General features: G+C 47.6%; 2 protein-coding genes across 5 annotated transcripts; one reads left to right on the top strand and one right to left on the bottom strand.

The window, feature by feature from the left end:
- Positions 1-734: 734 nt before the first annotated feature.
- On the top strand, positions 735-12,743 carry LOC113148674 (golgin subfamily A member 3-like). 4 transcript variants are annotated; one of them, XM_026340454.1, is made up of 21 exons: positions 735-1,320; positions 1,567-1,641; positions 1,754-1,837; positions 1,963-2,025; positions 2,417-2,479; positions 2,701-2,766; positions 3,507-3,587; positions 3,665-3,748; positions 3,834-3,908; positions 4,350-4,412; positions 5,261-5,347; positions 5,566-5,619; positions 5,693-5,758; positions 6,049-6,111; positions 6,180-6,242; positions 10,136-10,198; positions 10,276-10,338; positions 10,412-10,474; positions 11,058-11,099; positions 11,200-11,328; positions 11,633-12,743. In XM_026340454.1, exons 1-21 carry the CDS (start codon positions 915-917, stop codon positions 11,911-11,913), a joined length of 2,034 nt encoding a protein of 677 aa, XP_026196239.1. In that variant the 5' UTR covers positions 735-914; the 3' UTR covers positions 11,914-12,743. The 4 variants fall into 4 exon arrangements, with proteins under 4 accessions (XP_026196239.1, XP_026196238.1, XP_026196237.1 ...); XM_026340453.1 differs by having other exon boundaries at positions 2,414-2,479; positions 5,696-5,758; XM_026340452.1 differs by having other exon boundaries at positions 2,414-2,479.
- LOC113148670 (mitogen-activated protein kinase-binding protein 1-like) lies at positions 12,580-17,036 on the bottom strand. The gene is made up of 10 exons (XM_026340445.2): positions 16,802-17,036; positions 16,594-16,728; positions 16,260-16,384; positions 16,047-16,168; positions 15,712-15,888; positions 15,500-15,581; positions 15,004-15,398; positions 14,183-14,896; positions 13,764-13,849; positions 12,580-13,408 (listed from the first exon to the last, which is right to left on the bottom strand). Exons 1-10 carry the CDS (start codon positions 16,889-16,891, stop codon positions 13,166-13,168), a joined length of 2,169 nt encoding a protein of 722 aa, XP_026196230.1. The 5' UTR covers positions 16,892-17,036; the 3' UTR covers positions 12,580-13,165.
- Between the last annotated feature and the right edge of the window lie 233 nt (positions 17,037-17,269).

The following is a 17,269-nucleotide window of genomic DNA, read 5'->3' as shown; positions in this document are numbered from 1 at the left end:
GGTGTAAAACTCAAATAAATCAATTGTTGATCAGATGTTGAGAAATGGATCGAACCGGGTTTTTCAGTTTGATGTGTCTGGAAACGGAACACGACAAAAATCTGAGATTCTGTAGAACAAATGATTCTTTAAGTGAAGTTTCTTCGTCCACAGCTGGAATTCAAATGTTTAAACTGGACTGAAACCAGTCGGTACGTGGACGTCCCACTGTTCCCAGTTTGGGAACAAACGTTCGTGTTCAGGTGAAAATTAAATTTGAGTTAAGTGTGTGTGTGTTTTTCAGTGTGTTTCTTTGTGTGTGTGTGTGTGTGTGTGTTTCAGTGTGTTTCTTTGTGTGTGTGTTTCAGTGTGTTTCTTTGTGTGTGTGTTTCAGTGTGTTTCTTTGTGTGTGTGTGTGTGTTTCTTTCTTTGTGTGTGTGTTTCTTTCTTTGTGTGTGTGTTTCTTTCTTTGTGTGTGTGTGTGTGTTTCTGTGTGTGTGTGTGTGTTTCTTTGTGTGTGTGTGTGTGTTTCTTTGTGTGTGTGTGTGTGTGTGTTTCAGTGTGTTTCTTTCTTTGTGTGTGTGTGTTTCTTTGTGTGTGTGTGTTTCTTTGTGTGTGTGTGTTTCTTTGTGTGTGTGTGTGTGTTTCTTTCTTTGTGTGTGTTTCTTTCTTTGTGTGTGTGTGTGTTTCTTTCTTTGTGTGTGTGTGTGTGTGTTTCTTTCTTCGTGTGTGTGTGTGTTATTTTATGTGTGTGTGTGTGTGTGTGTGTGTTTTTCAGTGTGTTTCTTTGTGCGTGCGTGCGTACGTGCCTGCGTGTTTCTCAGTGTGGGGATTTGTGGATTTGTGATGGGGGGCTGGTCCTGCTCCTTCCTCTCAGATTAGGTTTGGTGGATTAGCTCTTGGACTCTGGCTCACCGGTCGGTTCTGATTTCAGGATGATGTTTGCTGCTCGGTTTCTGCTTCTCTTCTTATCGTTGTCTCAGGACTTCACTCAGGGACAGTTGGATGCTTCTGTCCCTCATGTGGGTGGCAGCAGGGTGGGGCTGGGTGTCCCTCCGGAGCTCCCTGTTCTCTGGGACGAGCTGCGGGGGTTGAACGAGCTGGTCCTGAGCCTGAAGGCGGAGGAGGTGGACCGGCGTCAGGCCCTGCGGAGGATGGAGAGCCGTCTGAGGGACAGGGAGGTGGAGGCTGAGCAGCAGGGACGAAGTCTGGACGGACTGGAAGAGACGGTGATCCAACAGAGGGAGGGGCTGAGGAGCATGGAGGTGGACAGGAAGCTGCTGACGGAGCTGAACTCAGACCTGAGGAGGAAGGTGGAGCAGCTGGAGGAGCAAAGCGAAGGTGGGGGGCTCAAATTATTAAAAGAAGCTTTAAACACAAAACTAAGTCCACACGAGAGACGGGTGGAGTCCACGTTCTGCATAAGTTTTCCTTTCCCTCCTCTGCACCTTTGAGGTCCAGCTGAGACCTGAAGCTGGAATCAAAACCACTTTCACCGTTTCTCTCAATACAGAAGCAAAAGCAAGCTGCTTCGCTGTCTGGTCTTGGATCCGGTCTGGACTCACAGTTTGTTGTGTTCTGTTCCAGCTCGAGTGTCGTGGCTTCACTGGAGACTGAATGTCAGTGAGAGCTCAGTAGAGGAGCTGAAGAAGAAGAGCACAGGTGGGTTTGTTCACTCGGGTCTGGGGGTTACCAGAGACGCTTCAGGAATTAGTCAGAGCCTTCGCTTCTCCACCTTCTCTCAGTAGCTCACAGTTAATTAATCCCTTTACAGCTCTGGCGGCCGAGCTGCCGTTCCTGCAGACAAGACTGAGGGCGAGTGAGAGCACAGTGGAGCAGCTGAGGAGGAGGAACGCAGGTGATCCTCATCAGGTTTGACGTGGACACTAAGATGTCTCCTCCTGGTCTATGATGTTTGGAGGTTGAAATGTTTTCATGTACCAACACGTAGGAATCCAGATCTTTGTGTGTGTGTATTTTCAGTGTTGGCAGCCAGACTGTGTAACACTGAGAGTCTGATGGAGGAGCTCAGGATGCAGATCTCAGGTCAGATTCACTTTTCCTTTTCCTTTTCCTTTTACTCATCAGCTTCACGTGCACGCTTCAAATCCAGATCCAGACCCCAGAGACTGATGACTTTAGACTGAATCTAAAACAGAACCCTGTGAAAACAGTCCGAGGTCTTTACCCTAATGTGGAACTCTACTCCGCTGACTTGAGACGTGTTGTTGACTTGGAACCTGGTTTGTTTTCTAGATTTAGCACCTGGAAATGGCCTCAGCTAGGGAGGTGCCACCTTGACTTGGGACTAGTCGTCTCGACTTCAGACTCATCACTGAAAACTTGAAAAGACCAAAAGATTTAGATTTAGAACATAACCACGAGATAAAATCGTTTTGAATGACCAATGTGACTGAAATTCTTTTCTTTGCAGCAGCGTTGACCGTTTCCAACAGCTCGTCTCAGTCTGAGGAGTCGGAGCTGGAGACAAACTCTGAAGGTGAGCAGTGTCGGGATCAGCTCGTTCTCATCAGTCACTCTGAAAAGTAACGAGTAGCTACAGTTTAAAGTCCAATAAAAATTCTGATAAGGTTTTTAAAAGTCTGTTTTCATTGAAGTAACAATCGGAGGACAGACAAAGGATCCAGTGTTTCACTCGATCAAAGATGAGGTGTGTGGTTTAGTGCAGGTTGGTGAGAAGGTGAATTTGTGTCGTTCCAGTTCTGAAGTCCGTGGAGGAAAAACGGAACATGTCTGCTGAGAGACAGCTGCTCGGTGTGGATCTGAGTAAGTAAGTTTAAACGTGAGTTTAATATTTTCAGGTCGACTGAAGGATGCACACAAACACCTGGACGAGCTGCAGACACAGAGCACAGGTGAGACGCTGCAGCTGCTCCAGGTTAATATCATATAGGATGTTTGTGGCGTTCATCCCTGACAGGTGGGGACAAAGGTGGGTGAGGCAGGACGGAGGCTGGTTGTGGAGGGTCTGTGAGAGAAGTGCTCAAGTTCAACCTGTTGTGGTGGTTTAGAGCAGGTGAGCAGTTTAGTAAAGACTGACGTCAGCAGCAGAAGTTTACTGATGATTTGTGGACAGATGATGAAGTTGATACTGGAGAGTTGGATCCGACTCAGTCAGTCCATCAGTTTTTACAGTGACATCAACGTGACAACTGCCTGATGTTCATTATTAAAGGGGGTGATGTCACAGCTGATGGAGTTTTACAAAACGCTCGTCATAATAAATAATTTACCTGTATTCTACCTAATGTTTGTGTGAAACTGGCCTTTACCTGAAACACTGTTAGTTCTTTAATTTCAAACCATTAACGGCTGTTGTCGTGCCTCGGTTTCGGCAACTGCTGTGGCCGATGTGCACTCGTCATTGGTACCCCAAGTGCTTCACAGTTTTCACACACACTCAAACCCGGATGAAGACGGAGCCTTATCCACCAGTAGAAACTTGGATCCAGTGTCTTGCTCAAGGACACACTGGGGATGGTACTAACACCTGTTTCCTCTCTCAGCTGCCAGTAACTCATCGTCTCTGCAAAAAGATCTGTCAGACACGAAGAGCCGACTGCTGCAGCTGGAGTCAAACACGTCAGGTACGACATACACTAAGACAGCTGCGATACACGTGGACCTACATGACACATGCGAGATGAGTTCTTCCTGTTTTCAGTTCAGACTGATATAGTGAAGCAGCTTCAGGTCAGACTGAACTCGGCTGAGAGTCGAATACATCAGCTGCAGTCTGATAGGACAGGTAACTGACTGTGTTTGAGAAACAATCACACATATACGGAGTACAAAGAGAAACACTAGAACTACTGTCCCTGTTCTGTTCTCAGATCAAATCTCAGAACTGTTGAACCTGCAGATGAAACTGAACTCGACACAGAGTCTGCAGAACAACCTGAACACAGGTGAGTCCAGTCACTCAGTGCAGGAGTGATGAGTGGGACTGCAGTCTTCTGTAAAACTCATTATTTCTGGATCCTGTTTAGAGCTGCTAAGCAGACTGAATGTCAATGAGCAACATCTGGAAAATGTGCAGAAAGAAAACCCATTTACAGTGCATCTATGAAAAACGTTATTCTAGGAATCTAACATCTGAAGGTTCCCCAGGAGCTGCTGGTGCTCTCTAACGATGATGTTATATAAAAACAACAAAATGATGAAGTCACATCTAAACGTTCTTCATTAATGTTAGTAGTGATGTCAAAGCTAAAATTAAACACTTTAACAAACATTATATTATTTAAAAGTTAGTTTCTAAATGATTTTGTGTTTTTAGTTCTGGAGTCCAGACATCCAACACTACATGTATTAACACAGCTTGAACTCTCACTAAAATCTTTGTTTAGAGCTGCTGAGCAGACTGAGAGTCAGTGAGAAACATCTGGAAGGTCTGAGGAGAGAAAACACAGGTAAGACTGCAGGGTTCAACTTCCCTGAAGAACTCTGCGAGCATAAATAAACTCTGACTGGATATTTTCAGTAATGAGAAACAACTGATCCACTGAAACGATTTAACATCATAAAACATAAACAGCAGTGGGTGAAGATCCTTGGTCGTCCGGGTGAAGTCATCTGGAAGTTGAGTCGTGGCAACTGGGCTTTGTTAGATTGAAACGTTTCAGTGTTGATTTGCACATGCCAGGATCCCCCCCCCCCCCCCCAAACCACTTGTCTTCTCTGTCCAATATGTGGACCCATATGTCGTCCACCCCAAAGACCAGACTCCAAAACACCAGATGAGCAATATAGTGTCTGTGGTCCAGTGAAGACGGTCTGAGCTGTAGACTGGAGAAACCAAACAGTACCACCTCAGGACCTGGATCAGCTGTGGACCTTCATCTTAAGGACAAAGGACAGAAACACCTTCTGCTGGACTGTAGTTCCCAACATGTACACTGGAGGGTGTTATTAAGGCTTTATGTGCCTTTATTTGAGACATGAAATAAAGGAGTGATTACTGTTCACATCCTTTGTTTCACCTGACGAGTCTATTCAGTTCAGGGGGGAGTGAAACCAACCTGGACGATAAATTAGTGTCTCCAAACACAACTGTCCTCAGACTGAAGAAGCGACTTGAGGAGTAGTGAAACGTTTCAACCTAACAAGAAGGAATTCCAGTTACCAGGACTCAACTTCCAAATTTTATAAACAGCAGAAACAAAACCACAGGATAACAAACACAAACCTCGATTGTTTCAGTTTCAGTTAGTTTTAATTTGAAGTGAGTCGGACACTGACGATCATGTTCTGTCACCAGTTCTGTTTTCAGATCAGACCTCCACACTGATGGACCTGCAGAGGAAACTGAACACAACTGAACGTCTGATGGACAAAATTGGCACAGGTACGTCTGTCTGTCCACTCATCAGTGACCTGTGGTTGTTAAAATAACAGACTGAACTGTGACTGTGTTTGTTCAGAGCTGATCAACATCTGGAAGCTCTGAAGACATAAAAAACTTGATGTTAATGTGTTTTAGCCCAAAATAGAATAAAAAAAAATATCATCAACCTCTGTAGATTCTAACTAAAATGACTCTGGCTGATGATTTTGTTGTTTCAGTTCAGTCTGATCAGTTTTCCCTGATGGAGTCCAGGCTCTTGGACAACACCACAGGTGGAACCTTTACTTATTATTTCCATCTTCACTCAACATGTAAATGTCAAAATAAATAAACTGGTTTCTTCAGCAGCTCTGGAGCTGCGACTGGGATCAACTGAGACACACCTGGAACAGCTGGAGACTCACACTGCAGGTGACACCAACCCTCCAGTTTTAGTTTTAATGAATGAATGAAACCATAGAATTGACCAGGAACTGATTTCCTGTGCAGCTCTGGACCAAAATGCAGCTAAGACTGAAGGTTTCCGAACTTCTAGTTTAATGTGATTCTTTGAGGGACACTTTTATAAATATGAATAAATCTGATGGTTCTTCACAGAACCTGAGTAATTATCTTCTTAAGCTAATTACAGTGCACTTTATCACTGTACTGTGTTTTTATATTGAAGTAGACATTCATTAGTGATGTCTCTATTGTTTCAGTTCAGTCTGACCAGATTTCCCTGATTGAGTCAAGACTGGCAGAGCAACACAACAACACCACAGGTTGGGTTATTTTTACACTGTTATTAACACTTTTACTGACACGTGATAACTATTTGTTTTCTGTTCAGAGCTGCTAAACAGACTGAGTGTCAGTGAGAAACACCTGGAAGGTCTGATGACAGAAAACACAGGTGAGACTGAAAGTTCAAAACAAACTTTTTATTTTATTTTTTATTTTTTATTTTTTTCATTCATTTTCTCTTATCCGGGGCCGGGTCGTGGGGGGAGCAGCTTAAGCAGAGATGCCCAGACTTCCCACTCCCCAGACACCTCTTCCAGCTCTTCCGGTGGAACACCGAGGCGTTCCAAGGCCAGCCGAGAGACATAGTCCCTGCAACGTGTCCTGGGTATTCCCCGGGGCCTCCACCCAGTGGGACATGTTCGGAAAACCTCCCCTGCAAGGTGTCCCGGAGGCATTCGAAACAGATGCCCAAGCCACCTCAACTGGCCCCTCTCGATGCAGAGGAGCAGCGGCTCTACTCCGAGCTCCTCCCAGGTGACTGAGCTCCTCACCTTATCGCTAAGGGTGCGCCCAGCCACTCTGCGGAGGAAACTCATTTCGGCCGCTTGTATCCGCGGCCTTGTCCTTTCGGTCATGACCCAAAGCTCATGGCCATAGTTGAGGGTAGGAACGTAGACTGACCGGTAAATCATGAGCTTTGCCTTTAGGCTCAGCTCCTTTTTCACCACGACGGACCGGTACACCAACCGCATTACTGCTGCCGATGCACCAATCCGTCTGTCGCTCCCTTTTTCCCTCACTCGTGAACAAGACCCCAAGATACTTAAACTCCTCCACTTGAGGGAGGATCTCCCCCCCAACCTGGAGGGTACAGGCTACCTTTTTCCGGATAAGAACCATGGCCTCGGACTTGGAGGTGCTGATTCTCATCCCAGCCCCTTCACACTCGGCTGCAAACTGCCCCAGTGCCTGCTGGAGGTCCCGATCTGATGAGGCCAACCGGACAACATCATCTGCAAAAAGCAGAGATGAGATCCTGTGGTCCCCAAACTGGATTCCCTCAGACCCCTGGCTGCGCCTAGAAATCCTGTCCATAAAAGTAATGAACAGGATAGGTGACAAAGGGCAGCCCTGTCGGAGTCTAACATGCACCGGGAACAAGTCTGACTTACTACCGGCAATGCGAACCAAGCTCCTACTCCGGTCATACAAGGACCGAACGGCCCTTAACAAGGGGTCCCGAATCCTGTATTCCCGAAGTACCTCCCACAGGATGCCACGAGGGACACGGCCCAACGCCTTCTCCAAGTCCACAAAACACATGTAGACTGGATGGGCGAACTCCCATGAACCCTTGAGCACCCTAGCAAGAGTATGGAGCTGGTCCAGTGTTCCACGGCCAGGACGAAAACCGCATTGTTCCTCCTGGATCCGAGGTTCAACTAGCGGCCTAATTCTCCTCTCCAGCACTCTGGCATAGACTTTCCCAGGGAGGCTAAGGAGTGTGATCCCCCTATAGTTGGAACACACCCTCCGGCCCCCCTTTTTGAAAAGAGGAACCACCACCCCGGTATGCCAGTCCAGAGGTACTGTCCCTGATCTCCATGCGATGCTGCAACGGCGTATAAACCAAGACAGCCCCACAACATCCAGAGACTTAAGGTACTCAGGGCGAATTTCATCCACCCCTGGTGCCTTGCCATTGAGGAGCTTACTGACTACCTCAGTGACTTCGACCAGGGAAATGGACGAGTCAACCTCTAAGTCCCCAGCCTCTGCTTCCTCAACAGAAGGCGTGTAGACGGGGTTGAGGAGATCCTCAAAGTATTCCTTCCACCGTCCTACAATGTCCCTCAGTCGAAGTCCACAGCTCCTCACCTCCACTGTAAACAGGGTTGGCAGGAAACTGCTTTCCCCTTCTGAGGCGCCGGTCGGTTTGCCAGAATTTCCTTGAGGCAGACCGATAGTCCTCCTCCATGGCCTCACCGAACTTCTCCCAGGCCCGAGTTTTTGCCTCTGCGACTGTGGCGCGTTTGGCCTGCCGATACCCATCAGCTGCATCAGGAGTCCCACAGGCCAACCAGGCCTGATAAGACTCCTTCTTCAGCTTGACGGCTTCCCTTACTTCCGTTTTCCACCACCGAGTTTGGGGTTGCCGCCGGGACAGGCATCAGAGACCCTACGGCCACAGCTCCGAACAGCCGCATTGACAATGGAGGTGGAGGTGGTCCACTCGGACTCAATGTCTCCAGACTCCCTCGGGACCTGGTTGTAGCTCTCCCAGAGGTGGGAGTCTGGCTGGTCTATCCAGCTTCCTCCTTCACCACCGGATCCAACTCACCACCAGGTGGTAATCAGTTGACAGCTCGGCCCCTCTCTTCACCCGAGTGTCCAAGACATATGGTCGGAGATCAGATGACACAACCACAAAGTCAATCATAGACCTCCTACCTGGGGTGTCCTGGTGCCGCGTGCACTGATGGACACCCTTATGCTTGAACATGGTGTTCGTTATGGACAAACTGTGACTAGCACAGAAGTCCAATAACAAAACACCACTCGGGTTCAGATCAGGAAGGCCGTTCCTCCCAATCACGCCCCTCCAGGTATCACTGTCATTGCCCACGTGGGCATTGAAATCCCCCAGTAGGACGACAGAGTCCCCAGTCGGAGCACCTTCCAGTACCCCTCAGTGACTTCGACCAGCTAAGGTCTTCAGCTTCACAGCTGTGGCTAAGAAAGCCGGGTACTCTACACTGCTATTTGGCCCGTAGGCACAAACAACGGTGAGAGACCTATCCCCTACCCGAAGGCGCAGGGAAGCAACTCTCTCGTCCACCGGGGAGAACTCCAATACATGGCAGCTGAGCTGGGGGGCTATAAGCAAGCCCACCTCTGCCCACCACCTCTCACCATGGGCAACTCCAGAGTAGAAGAGAGTCCAACCTCTCTCAAGGAGTTGTGTTTCAGAGCCCAGACTGTGTGCGGAAGTGAGCCCAACTATCTCTAGTCGGTACCGCCGGACCTCCAACACAAGTTCAGGCTCCTTTCCACCCAGTGATGTGACATTCCATGTCCCAAATGCCAGATTCCTTGTCCAGGGATTGAGGCGTTGAGGCACCTCCCCACGGCTGCCACCCAATCCACACTGCACCGACCCCCTATGCTCCTTCCTGCGGGTGGTGGGCCTACAGGAAGTACTTTTTTTTTTTTCGATTCCGGAGAGGGAGCCTGAGAAACGGCTACCACATCCAAGGAAGGCAGCAGGCGCGCAAATTACCCACTCCCGACTCGGGGAGGTAGTGACGAAAAATAACAATACAGGACTCTTTCGAGGCCCTGTAATTGGAATGAGTACACTTTAAATCCTTTAACGAGGATCAATTGGAGGGCAAGTCTGGTGCCAGCAGCCGCGGTAATTCCAGCTCCAATAGCGTATCTTAAAGTTGCTGCAGTTAAAAAGCTCGTAGTTGGATCTCGGGATCGAGCTGACGGTCCGCCGCGAGGCGAGCTACCGTCTGTCCCAGCCCCTGCCTCTCGGCGCCCCCTCGATGCTCTTAGCTGAGTGTCCCGCGGGGTCCGAAGCGTTTACTTTGAAAAAATTAGAGTGTTCAAAGCAGGCCCGGTCGCCTGAATACCGCAGCTAGGAATAATGGAATAGGACTCCGGTTCTATTTTGTGGGTTTTCTCTCTGAACTGGGGCCATGATTAAGAGGGACGGCCGGGGGCATTCGTATTGTGCCGCTAGAGGTGAAATTCTTGGACCGGCGCAAGACGGACGAAAGCGAAAGCATTTGCCAAGAATGTTTTCATTAATCAAGAACGTTTTATTTATTGAAATTAAACTAATATTTGTGCAAAGTCAGACAAAATCCAACTTCAAGGAGAAACATGTTTGTACAGTTAATATGTAGAGGTTCTTTCAGACGAAAACCGTGGAGGATCCGGTAAGCTTCCCTGAGGAACTCCTTTATATCTGAGAGGATTTCAGAGAACCAGCTGATCTTACATCATCACTTTATTGCAGCATATTTATGATGTTTACTAATCTTGTATTTCCAGTTCAGTCTGATCAGATTTCCCTGATGGAGTCAAGACTGACAGAGCAACACAACAACACCACAGGTTGGGTTATTTTTACTTTGTTGTTGAATTATTGATCTGTTTAAACTGGTCCCAGTGAATGTGTTCATATTCAGCAGCTCTGGAGCTGCGACTGGGATCCACAGAGACACAGCTGGAACAGCTGGAGACTCACTCTGCAGGTAACATCGACTCTCCAGTGTTAATTGTATTAATTAAATCATTTATAGTCTTTTTTTTTTATCGTTGGTTCAGCATTGCAGCTCCGACTTGATGTCACTGAGAAACATCTGGAAGGTCTGAGGGCAGAAATCGCAGGTTGGTGTCTGAGCCACTTTTTTTTTTTTTTGTTAGTTTTTATCTAATGGAAAAAGTGAACAGCTGTTAACTGTGGAACATCCAGGTTCTCTGTTGGTTGATGTAGGAACCTGATGTGTTTCCAGTTCAGTCTGATCAGATTCCCCTGGTGGAGTCGAGATGTACATTTTCTGTTGCAGCAGCACTTTCAAAATCCAGCTGTTTTTTCACTGATTGCTTTTGAGTTTCTGTTTCTTTGTTGGTTGGAACTAGTCTGTGTTTTGTCTAATTAAAGACTTTAAACATCCTTTACTCAGCTAGAATAAAGTAAAGCATGTTTTTATCTTTTCTTACGTTTTTATCTTCCAGTGTGACCAAGAGAGTCACGGTTTGTGATAACAAAGTAATCAAACATGTATTAAACATTACAATAAAAATCACCAGGATGAGGAACCTAAGTTCAATGTTTCCTGAACGCTGATGGAAACTTGAAAGGAAGGACTTTAGTGTAGGATCAGATCCTGTATGTTCCCTAGCATGATGTCAACGTGCCGTTTGCTGTTCCGGCATCAGCTGCTGCTCAGTGAACTCGTTTTCTCTGCAGAGTTGGAGAAACAGCTGGAACATCTGAAGAAAGGAAACACTGGTAGGACTGGAGACTTATCTTTAAAGACTCATACTGGAATACTTCACTCAGCATGTCAGCTTTCAAAAAGGGGCATTGATGTGAAACCTGTTTCCCTCAGATGAGCTGAAGGTGGCGTTTTCAGTCGGTCTGACTGATTCAGGACCAGTGGGTCCGTTTGATGAGGAAAGAACTCTGATCTTCTCTAAAACCTTGACCGACGTCGGCCACGCCTACGACAGGGCTGCAGGTACGTTTGTGTATTCATGTGTACTGTGTATACACATTAATGTGTACTGTGTGTATACACAGTATACATACAGTACACATACTGCACAGTGCAGTATGTCAGTTTACATTCAAAAACTCCTCTCCTCTGTGAATTTATTCTTTGGACGCTGCTCTTTGTATTTTTAATTCTCAGTTTTACCTGCTCAGTAAAGTCTCCAGGTAACTGAGATGATCAACTATAGTTTCTGATGTCTGTGTTGGCTGTTTGTTCACTTTGACGATGAAAATAAAGTTGTAATGATTCACCTGTGTTTGTCCTTCAGGTGTGTTCACGGCTCCTGTCAGAGGAGTCTACTTCTTCAGCTTCACAGCTGCAGATTACCTGAAAGGTTACATGGGTCTGTACCTGTACAGGAACAACCAGCCAATCATATTCAACCTGGACCTGAACGACCACGGCGGCTACGCCTCCATGTCTAACGGCGTGGCTCTGAAGCTGGAGGAGGGCGACCGAGTCCGCCTCAGTCTGCCGGCCAGCTACCGGCTCTACGACGATTCCCGGAACTTCAGCGTCTTCTCTGGATTCCTGCTCTTTGCGCTCTGATGGGAGAGTCCCTGGATCACGGTACGAGTGAGGAGTCCTCTAAACAACAAACTATCCTTTCAGTTATTAGTCAGGAACTTTGAGACTGGACTTTTATTTTGGTAGGGTCAGTGATTTGCACAGGACACAGGAACAAACCTCCTGTTCTAGTCTGAGCACAGATTTCTCATCTCTTTGTAGTTTCTTAGCGCCTGTTTTTATTGGTCATTGTGAATTTCTCTGTTCTTTTGTTTATCTTTTTTCTGCATTTTTGTGTTTTAGTCATATTGTGTTTTTGGCATTTCATGCTTTTTCTTTCTGCAATTTCTTTCAAGTTCCAGTGATTTTGTCTTTTAATTTTTGTCTTTCAGTCTTATTACTATTAATATTCAGATAGTTTTCTTAACCTGTAACAACCCTATGGTGACACAACGCTTTTTATGTGGTAGCATAAAAAGCGTAAAAGCATAAAAACTCAGTCCTTTAAAATTGTTTAATTAATTTAATAAAATTCTGCAGCATCTTGCTGCTGAAACTTGCAGCTCTTTAACAATGTTTTTTTTATTAGCAAGTGTTGTTTTAATGTAAAAGAATAATGAGCAACTGCAGCTGTCAGATCAGCACAGAGCAGGAAAATGTACAATATTTCAGGATCAGACCTAATTAACCAGAGCAGAAAAAGAAAAATCAGTCTGAGAAACAAAGTCTCAAATTTTTATTGAACTTTGACAAAAACGGAACTTTGAGTGTTTCTCTAACAACAATTATAAAAATGTACAACCTCATTAACATTTCAGAACTTTAGAAAAACTTGGTCAGAGTCAGTCAGTAGTGTTAAATACATGTTGTTTAAACATGTTAAATACAAACAGAGTCAGGTCACAAAATAAAAGCACAAACTTCCTGTTCATCTCACAGGAAATGTTTCACTTTCTTCTGTTCTAAAGTGTCTTATTGCTGTTTTAAGTCTGCACCAATAATCACTGATCAATAAACCAAACATTCCTTCAGATTGACAGGGAATGAAAAGAGGAAGAGAAAATTCAAGATCCGAGATTCAGTCGGAGAAATGTCTTTAAAAAATCCTTGATCCTCCAACAGTCACGTGATTTAAGACGTTTAAAACATTTTAGTTGCATAACAGGAGAAACAGGAATAAAAAGCAGAATGGCTTCGAATCCTTCATCTGAGGAGACGAGGAGGAAAAACAGAAGCGAGAAGAGAAGAGGGTTTGGAGGAAGAACGATGACAAGAAGTCAAAGTAGGAGGAGCTTCAGTGGGGGGAGGTGTTGGCCCTCCTGTTCACGGCCTGCAGCAGCAGCAGAGAGTACTCCTCCAGGAGAGCCGCCGTCTTCACCTCCCCCACTCCTCCCAACCCCCCCTGCACTCCCAGCATGCTCGGCGCGCTGAGCGGCAGAGAGTCGAGCTCCGCCCTCATGGACCGGAAGGCCTCTGATAGGACGATGGCGACCTGCCGCTGGTCGGGGGCGGGGTCATCGGGAGAGGAGCCGCTGACCTGGAGGAGGAGCAGAAACACAGGTGAGTCCCCGCCCACAGTCTGATCCAGGTTCAGGATCAGGTCGGAAGGTCAAGTCTGTACTGCAGTACTATAAACTATACTGCAGTACCATTACCTGTACTGCAATACTAACTATACTGCAGTACTATAAATTGTACCACAGTTCTATTAACTCTACTGCAGTACTAATAACTGTACCGCAGTACTGTGAACTGTACTCCAGTAATAACTCTACTATACTCTCTGGATGGACTTAGAGAAGAACCTTCAGACTCATGAATCTGCTGCCGCCTGATCCAGGTGAGTGCATGGATCATGTGACACTAACTGCTACAAGTGACCTGATCCTCACCTTCCTGTACAGGTGTGTTGCTCTCCTAAAGCAGCTCTGCAGCTCATTGGTCAGAGCTCTGCAGGTCTCCACACTGATTGGCTGGTCTGCAGATGCGAGGAGAGAGAGAGGCAGGAGGTAAGGTCACTCTACCACACGGGGCACACCAGTTTAACATGATCAGGATGTTTTACCTGTTCTAAACAGACCAGTTCTGGTTCCTGATGCTTGGTTCTAAACATCTGATCAGATTCATTGAAACAAGTCCAGAGTGAAATGTTAAGAAGAAGAAGAAGGACATGGAAGAAGAAGGGGCATGAAACATCTCACCCATTAGGACTCAACGGGGGAGACGGAGGAGGACGAGGGACAGAGCCTGAACCCTGAGCACAGATGAAGAGATGAGAGGAGGAAGGGAGGAGGATGATGAGGGTCCAAACCTGCATCATTGCTGTGCTCTGCACTGCTGCCTGCAGGACTCCGAGGCTCCTCCTCCTGTTGTGGTGGGGTCAGGGGGGAGCCAGAGACCGGAAGGGACGAGGAGGATGAAAAGGCGGTGGCAGCGTTGACCTTGTTGGAAGGTGAGAAGGAGGTAAGAGAGGGCTTGTCAGGGAGGGGTCTGCTGCTCCCAGGGACCCGAGCTTGGAGACCACGGGGGGCTGGGGCCATCTGGTTGCCATGGTTACTCAAAGACGAGGAGGCAACGACGGAGACGACCGCAGCGTGAGGAGGCGCAGCTAGAGCTGCGTTGGAGGGCACCACGGCAACAAGAGGAGGTGAAGTGTTTTCGACCTGAGTGGTGGTTACCGACGATGACGACGATGGTGATGGTGTCACTGTGGGATCCTCAGCAGGTTCAGGGACATTAAGGCCGTTGCCCATGGAGACGGAGCGGGACATCTTGGCCATGGAGCTGGCGGTGGGACTCATGTAGGAGCGCGGCACCACAGGAGTCGAGGAGGAGGATGAAGACTTCCTCTGCGGGGCGGCTGCTGTTTCCTGCTGGGGGGACCTGGGGGAGACAGGGTTGGGTCTCTGAACGGGTAGGGCTGTGGACGAGGGAGGACATCTGGGGGAGGAGGGGAGGGTGGTGGGACGCTGAGGAGGGACCTCTCTGGATGGACGAGCGGTCGACTGGGAGACGGACAGGTCACCTGTAGAGGACAAAGACAGAGAAATTTATTAGTGTCCAGAGTCCCAGGTGCTTCAAGACAAGACCAGGACAAGTCCAGAGTCCAGTCCCGCCGGGCCTAGGTGTTACCTGTGTCCGTCATCAGGCTATGGACAGACTGGGCTTTCCGGAGTCCAGAGGAGTTCAGGTGGGAGGCAGCAGCACGGGCTGTGGGACCCACATTCCTCTTGGACTCTACTGTTGATTGGACCTTCTTCTTCAGTGGGGAAGGTCTGTACATCTGCTGGGTCAAGGTCAGCTCTCCATCCACCTGGCTCTGGATGTGCTTCCCAACCTGAGGAGACTTTGTTTGCTCCTGGTTAGTGCTGTTCTGGGTATGGATATGATCCTGGTTCCACGATACCCTCCTGTCCTGGCTTTGGTTCTGCATCATCAGAGGTCGGACTTCAGAGACCAGAGGACGGGCCTTCGCCTCCACTCCTCCTCCCCCACTGGTCCAGGATGGAAGAGGAACCACAGCTCGACTGGGTGAAAAACAGAGAATGACAGAAGATCACAGGTTCTGATCTGGATTCTGGACTTGTTGGGGTGCTGAATAATTTGAAGCAGTGATTTGATGTTTTACCTTCCAGCAGAGTTTTGGGACAGGAAGCGGGACGAGATGCTGAGACTCTCACTGGAGCTGTGAGACGCTCTGCTCGGACTCCCTGTCAACACACACTTCACATCACTTACTGAGACACAGGACACAGAACAGACTATGTGGTCTGTTTGTGGTTCTGCTGTGCTGGTTCTGGGTCTCTCTGGTTTTCAGCAGCTCTACTGATTGATCTGTACCTGAGGCTGAGAGGTCGGCCAGTGTGACAAAGTGCTCCTTCAGGAAAGCCTCCTGGTCTGGAGTCTGAGGAACCAGGTGAGACATGTCCCTGCCTCCTCTTCCTCCCTCCTCTTCATTCTCGTCCTCCAGCTCAGAGGAGTTTCCGTCCGCACTGAGAGGTTCTGTGGGCTCAGAGTCTGAGAGACGACACATACGTGAGACAGGTCAAGTCTCAGGTCTAATCTGCGATTTCAGTGGAAGGTTTTTCTCTGTCCACTGTGGAACGTGGGGCTCAGTGAGTACCTGCTCTACGTTCTCTGTGAGAGCGGCTGTCTCCCCTCTCAATCTCTCTTACCTGCAGGTCTGTCTGGACTAGACAGTCTGGAACTGAATCCCAGTGAGCAGCCACTATCTGGACTGGGTTTGTCCTGACGTCCACCTGCAGCAGTAGGACACGCCTCCTTCACCTGGAACTCACTGACGGTAGGATTTACAGAGGACAGGACAGGTGAACAAACATCGCACATAGCTTTGACAAATCCTGGCAACAGCACAGAAACCGTCCTACCTGTCTGCCAGGCTCACTCTGTCGTCCCATTGGTTAGGATACAGAACTGGATCCTCCCTGTCTGGGCTCTGATTGGACAGTGGGATGAAGTCTGGCCTCTGATTGGTCCCTGCCTCGTCATCCACCTGGACAGACAGAATAACATTTAATGTGGAACCATATTCTAATGTGAAGTTACTAGCTAGCTGGTCGTCTTTACTACACTGACACAGACACAGGTGCTACGGTCTCTCTCTAAAACCACCACCTGTTTTCATGTGATGACACCTGAGTCGTCTTCAGCGCTCACGGAAGAAGATTCAGAAAAACAGCATGCTAGTGTTTCTGTTCTCACCCACGCAGCGGTGACCTGCAGACTGATGGTGCTCCCTAACTCATCACTGGTCCTGTGAAACCCCGCCTCCACACATGGGCCCCTCCTCCTTTTACTGTGGTGGGAGGGGCTAACATATATAGGGTGGGTCTTCACCTGTAGACAAATGTTAAATTAAAGTTTTGTTAACATCACGTAGGAAAAATGTGTTTTTCTCAAGAGTCTTGACCTCCTGCTGCGGTCTGTCAGGGCAGTACGAGTCCAGCAGCCTCAGATCCAACATGGACTTCACCATCAGGACTCCATCAGCGCTGCCCATTCTCCTGGACCAGCGACGACGGGGTAGCCGAACCCCCAACACTTCCTGAGGAGTCAAAAAGATCCGAAACTGTCTGCACTCAGGACCAAGACTGATTTCCCCTTGGGGAAACTGAATTAAATCAATTTCCCCAAGGGGATCAATAAAGTATTCATTATTATTACAAACAGCTGCAGTAAAATAATCCGTGTTGACCTTTAGGCTACATGAATATTCTTATTCATGTAGCCTAAAGAAAATGTAACTGCTGTCAAGTATCAGTTATCCTGTTCAAGTATCTGTGATTGTTTTGTTGAATGTTTATATAATGTATGAATATAAGAAGGAAATTTAAAGTCATATATTATTAATATCAAGTTTTTATAACACGTGTATAGC

Source organism: Anabas testudineus, chromosome 22 (genome assembly GCF_900324465.2).
Source record: "Anabas testudineus chromosome 22, fAnaTes1.2, whole genome shotgun sequence".
NCBI lineage: Eukaryota > Metazoa > Chordata > Actinopteri > Anabantiformes > Anabantidae > Anabas > Anabas testudineus.
The sequence above is the reverse complement of the archived record's forward strand: the minus strand, read 5'-3'. Positions and strand labels throughout refer to the sequence as shown.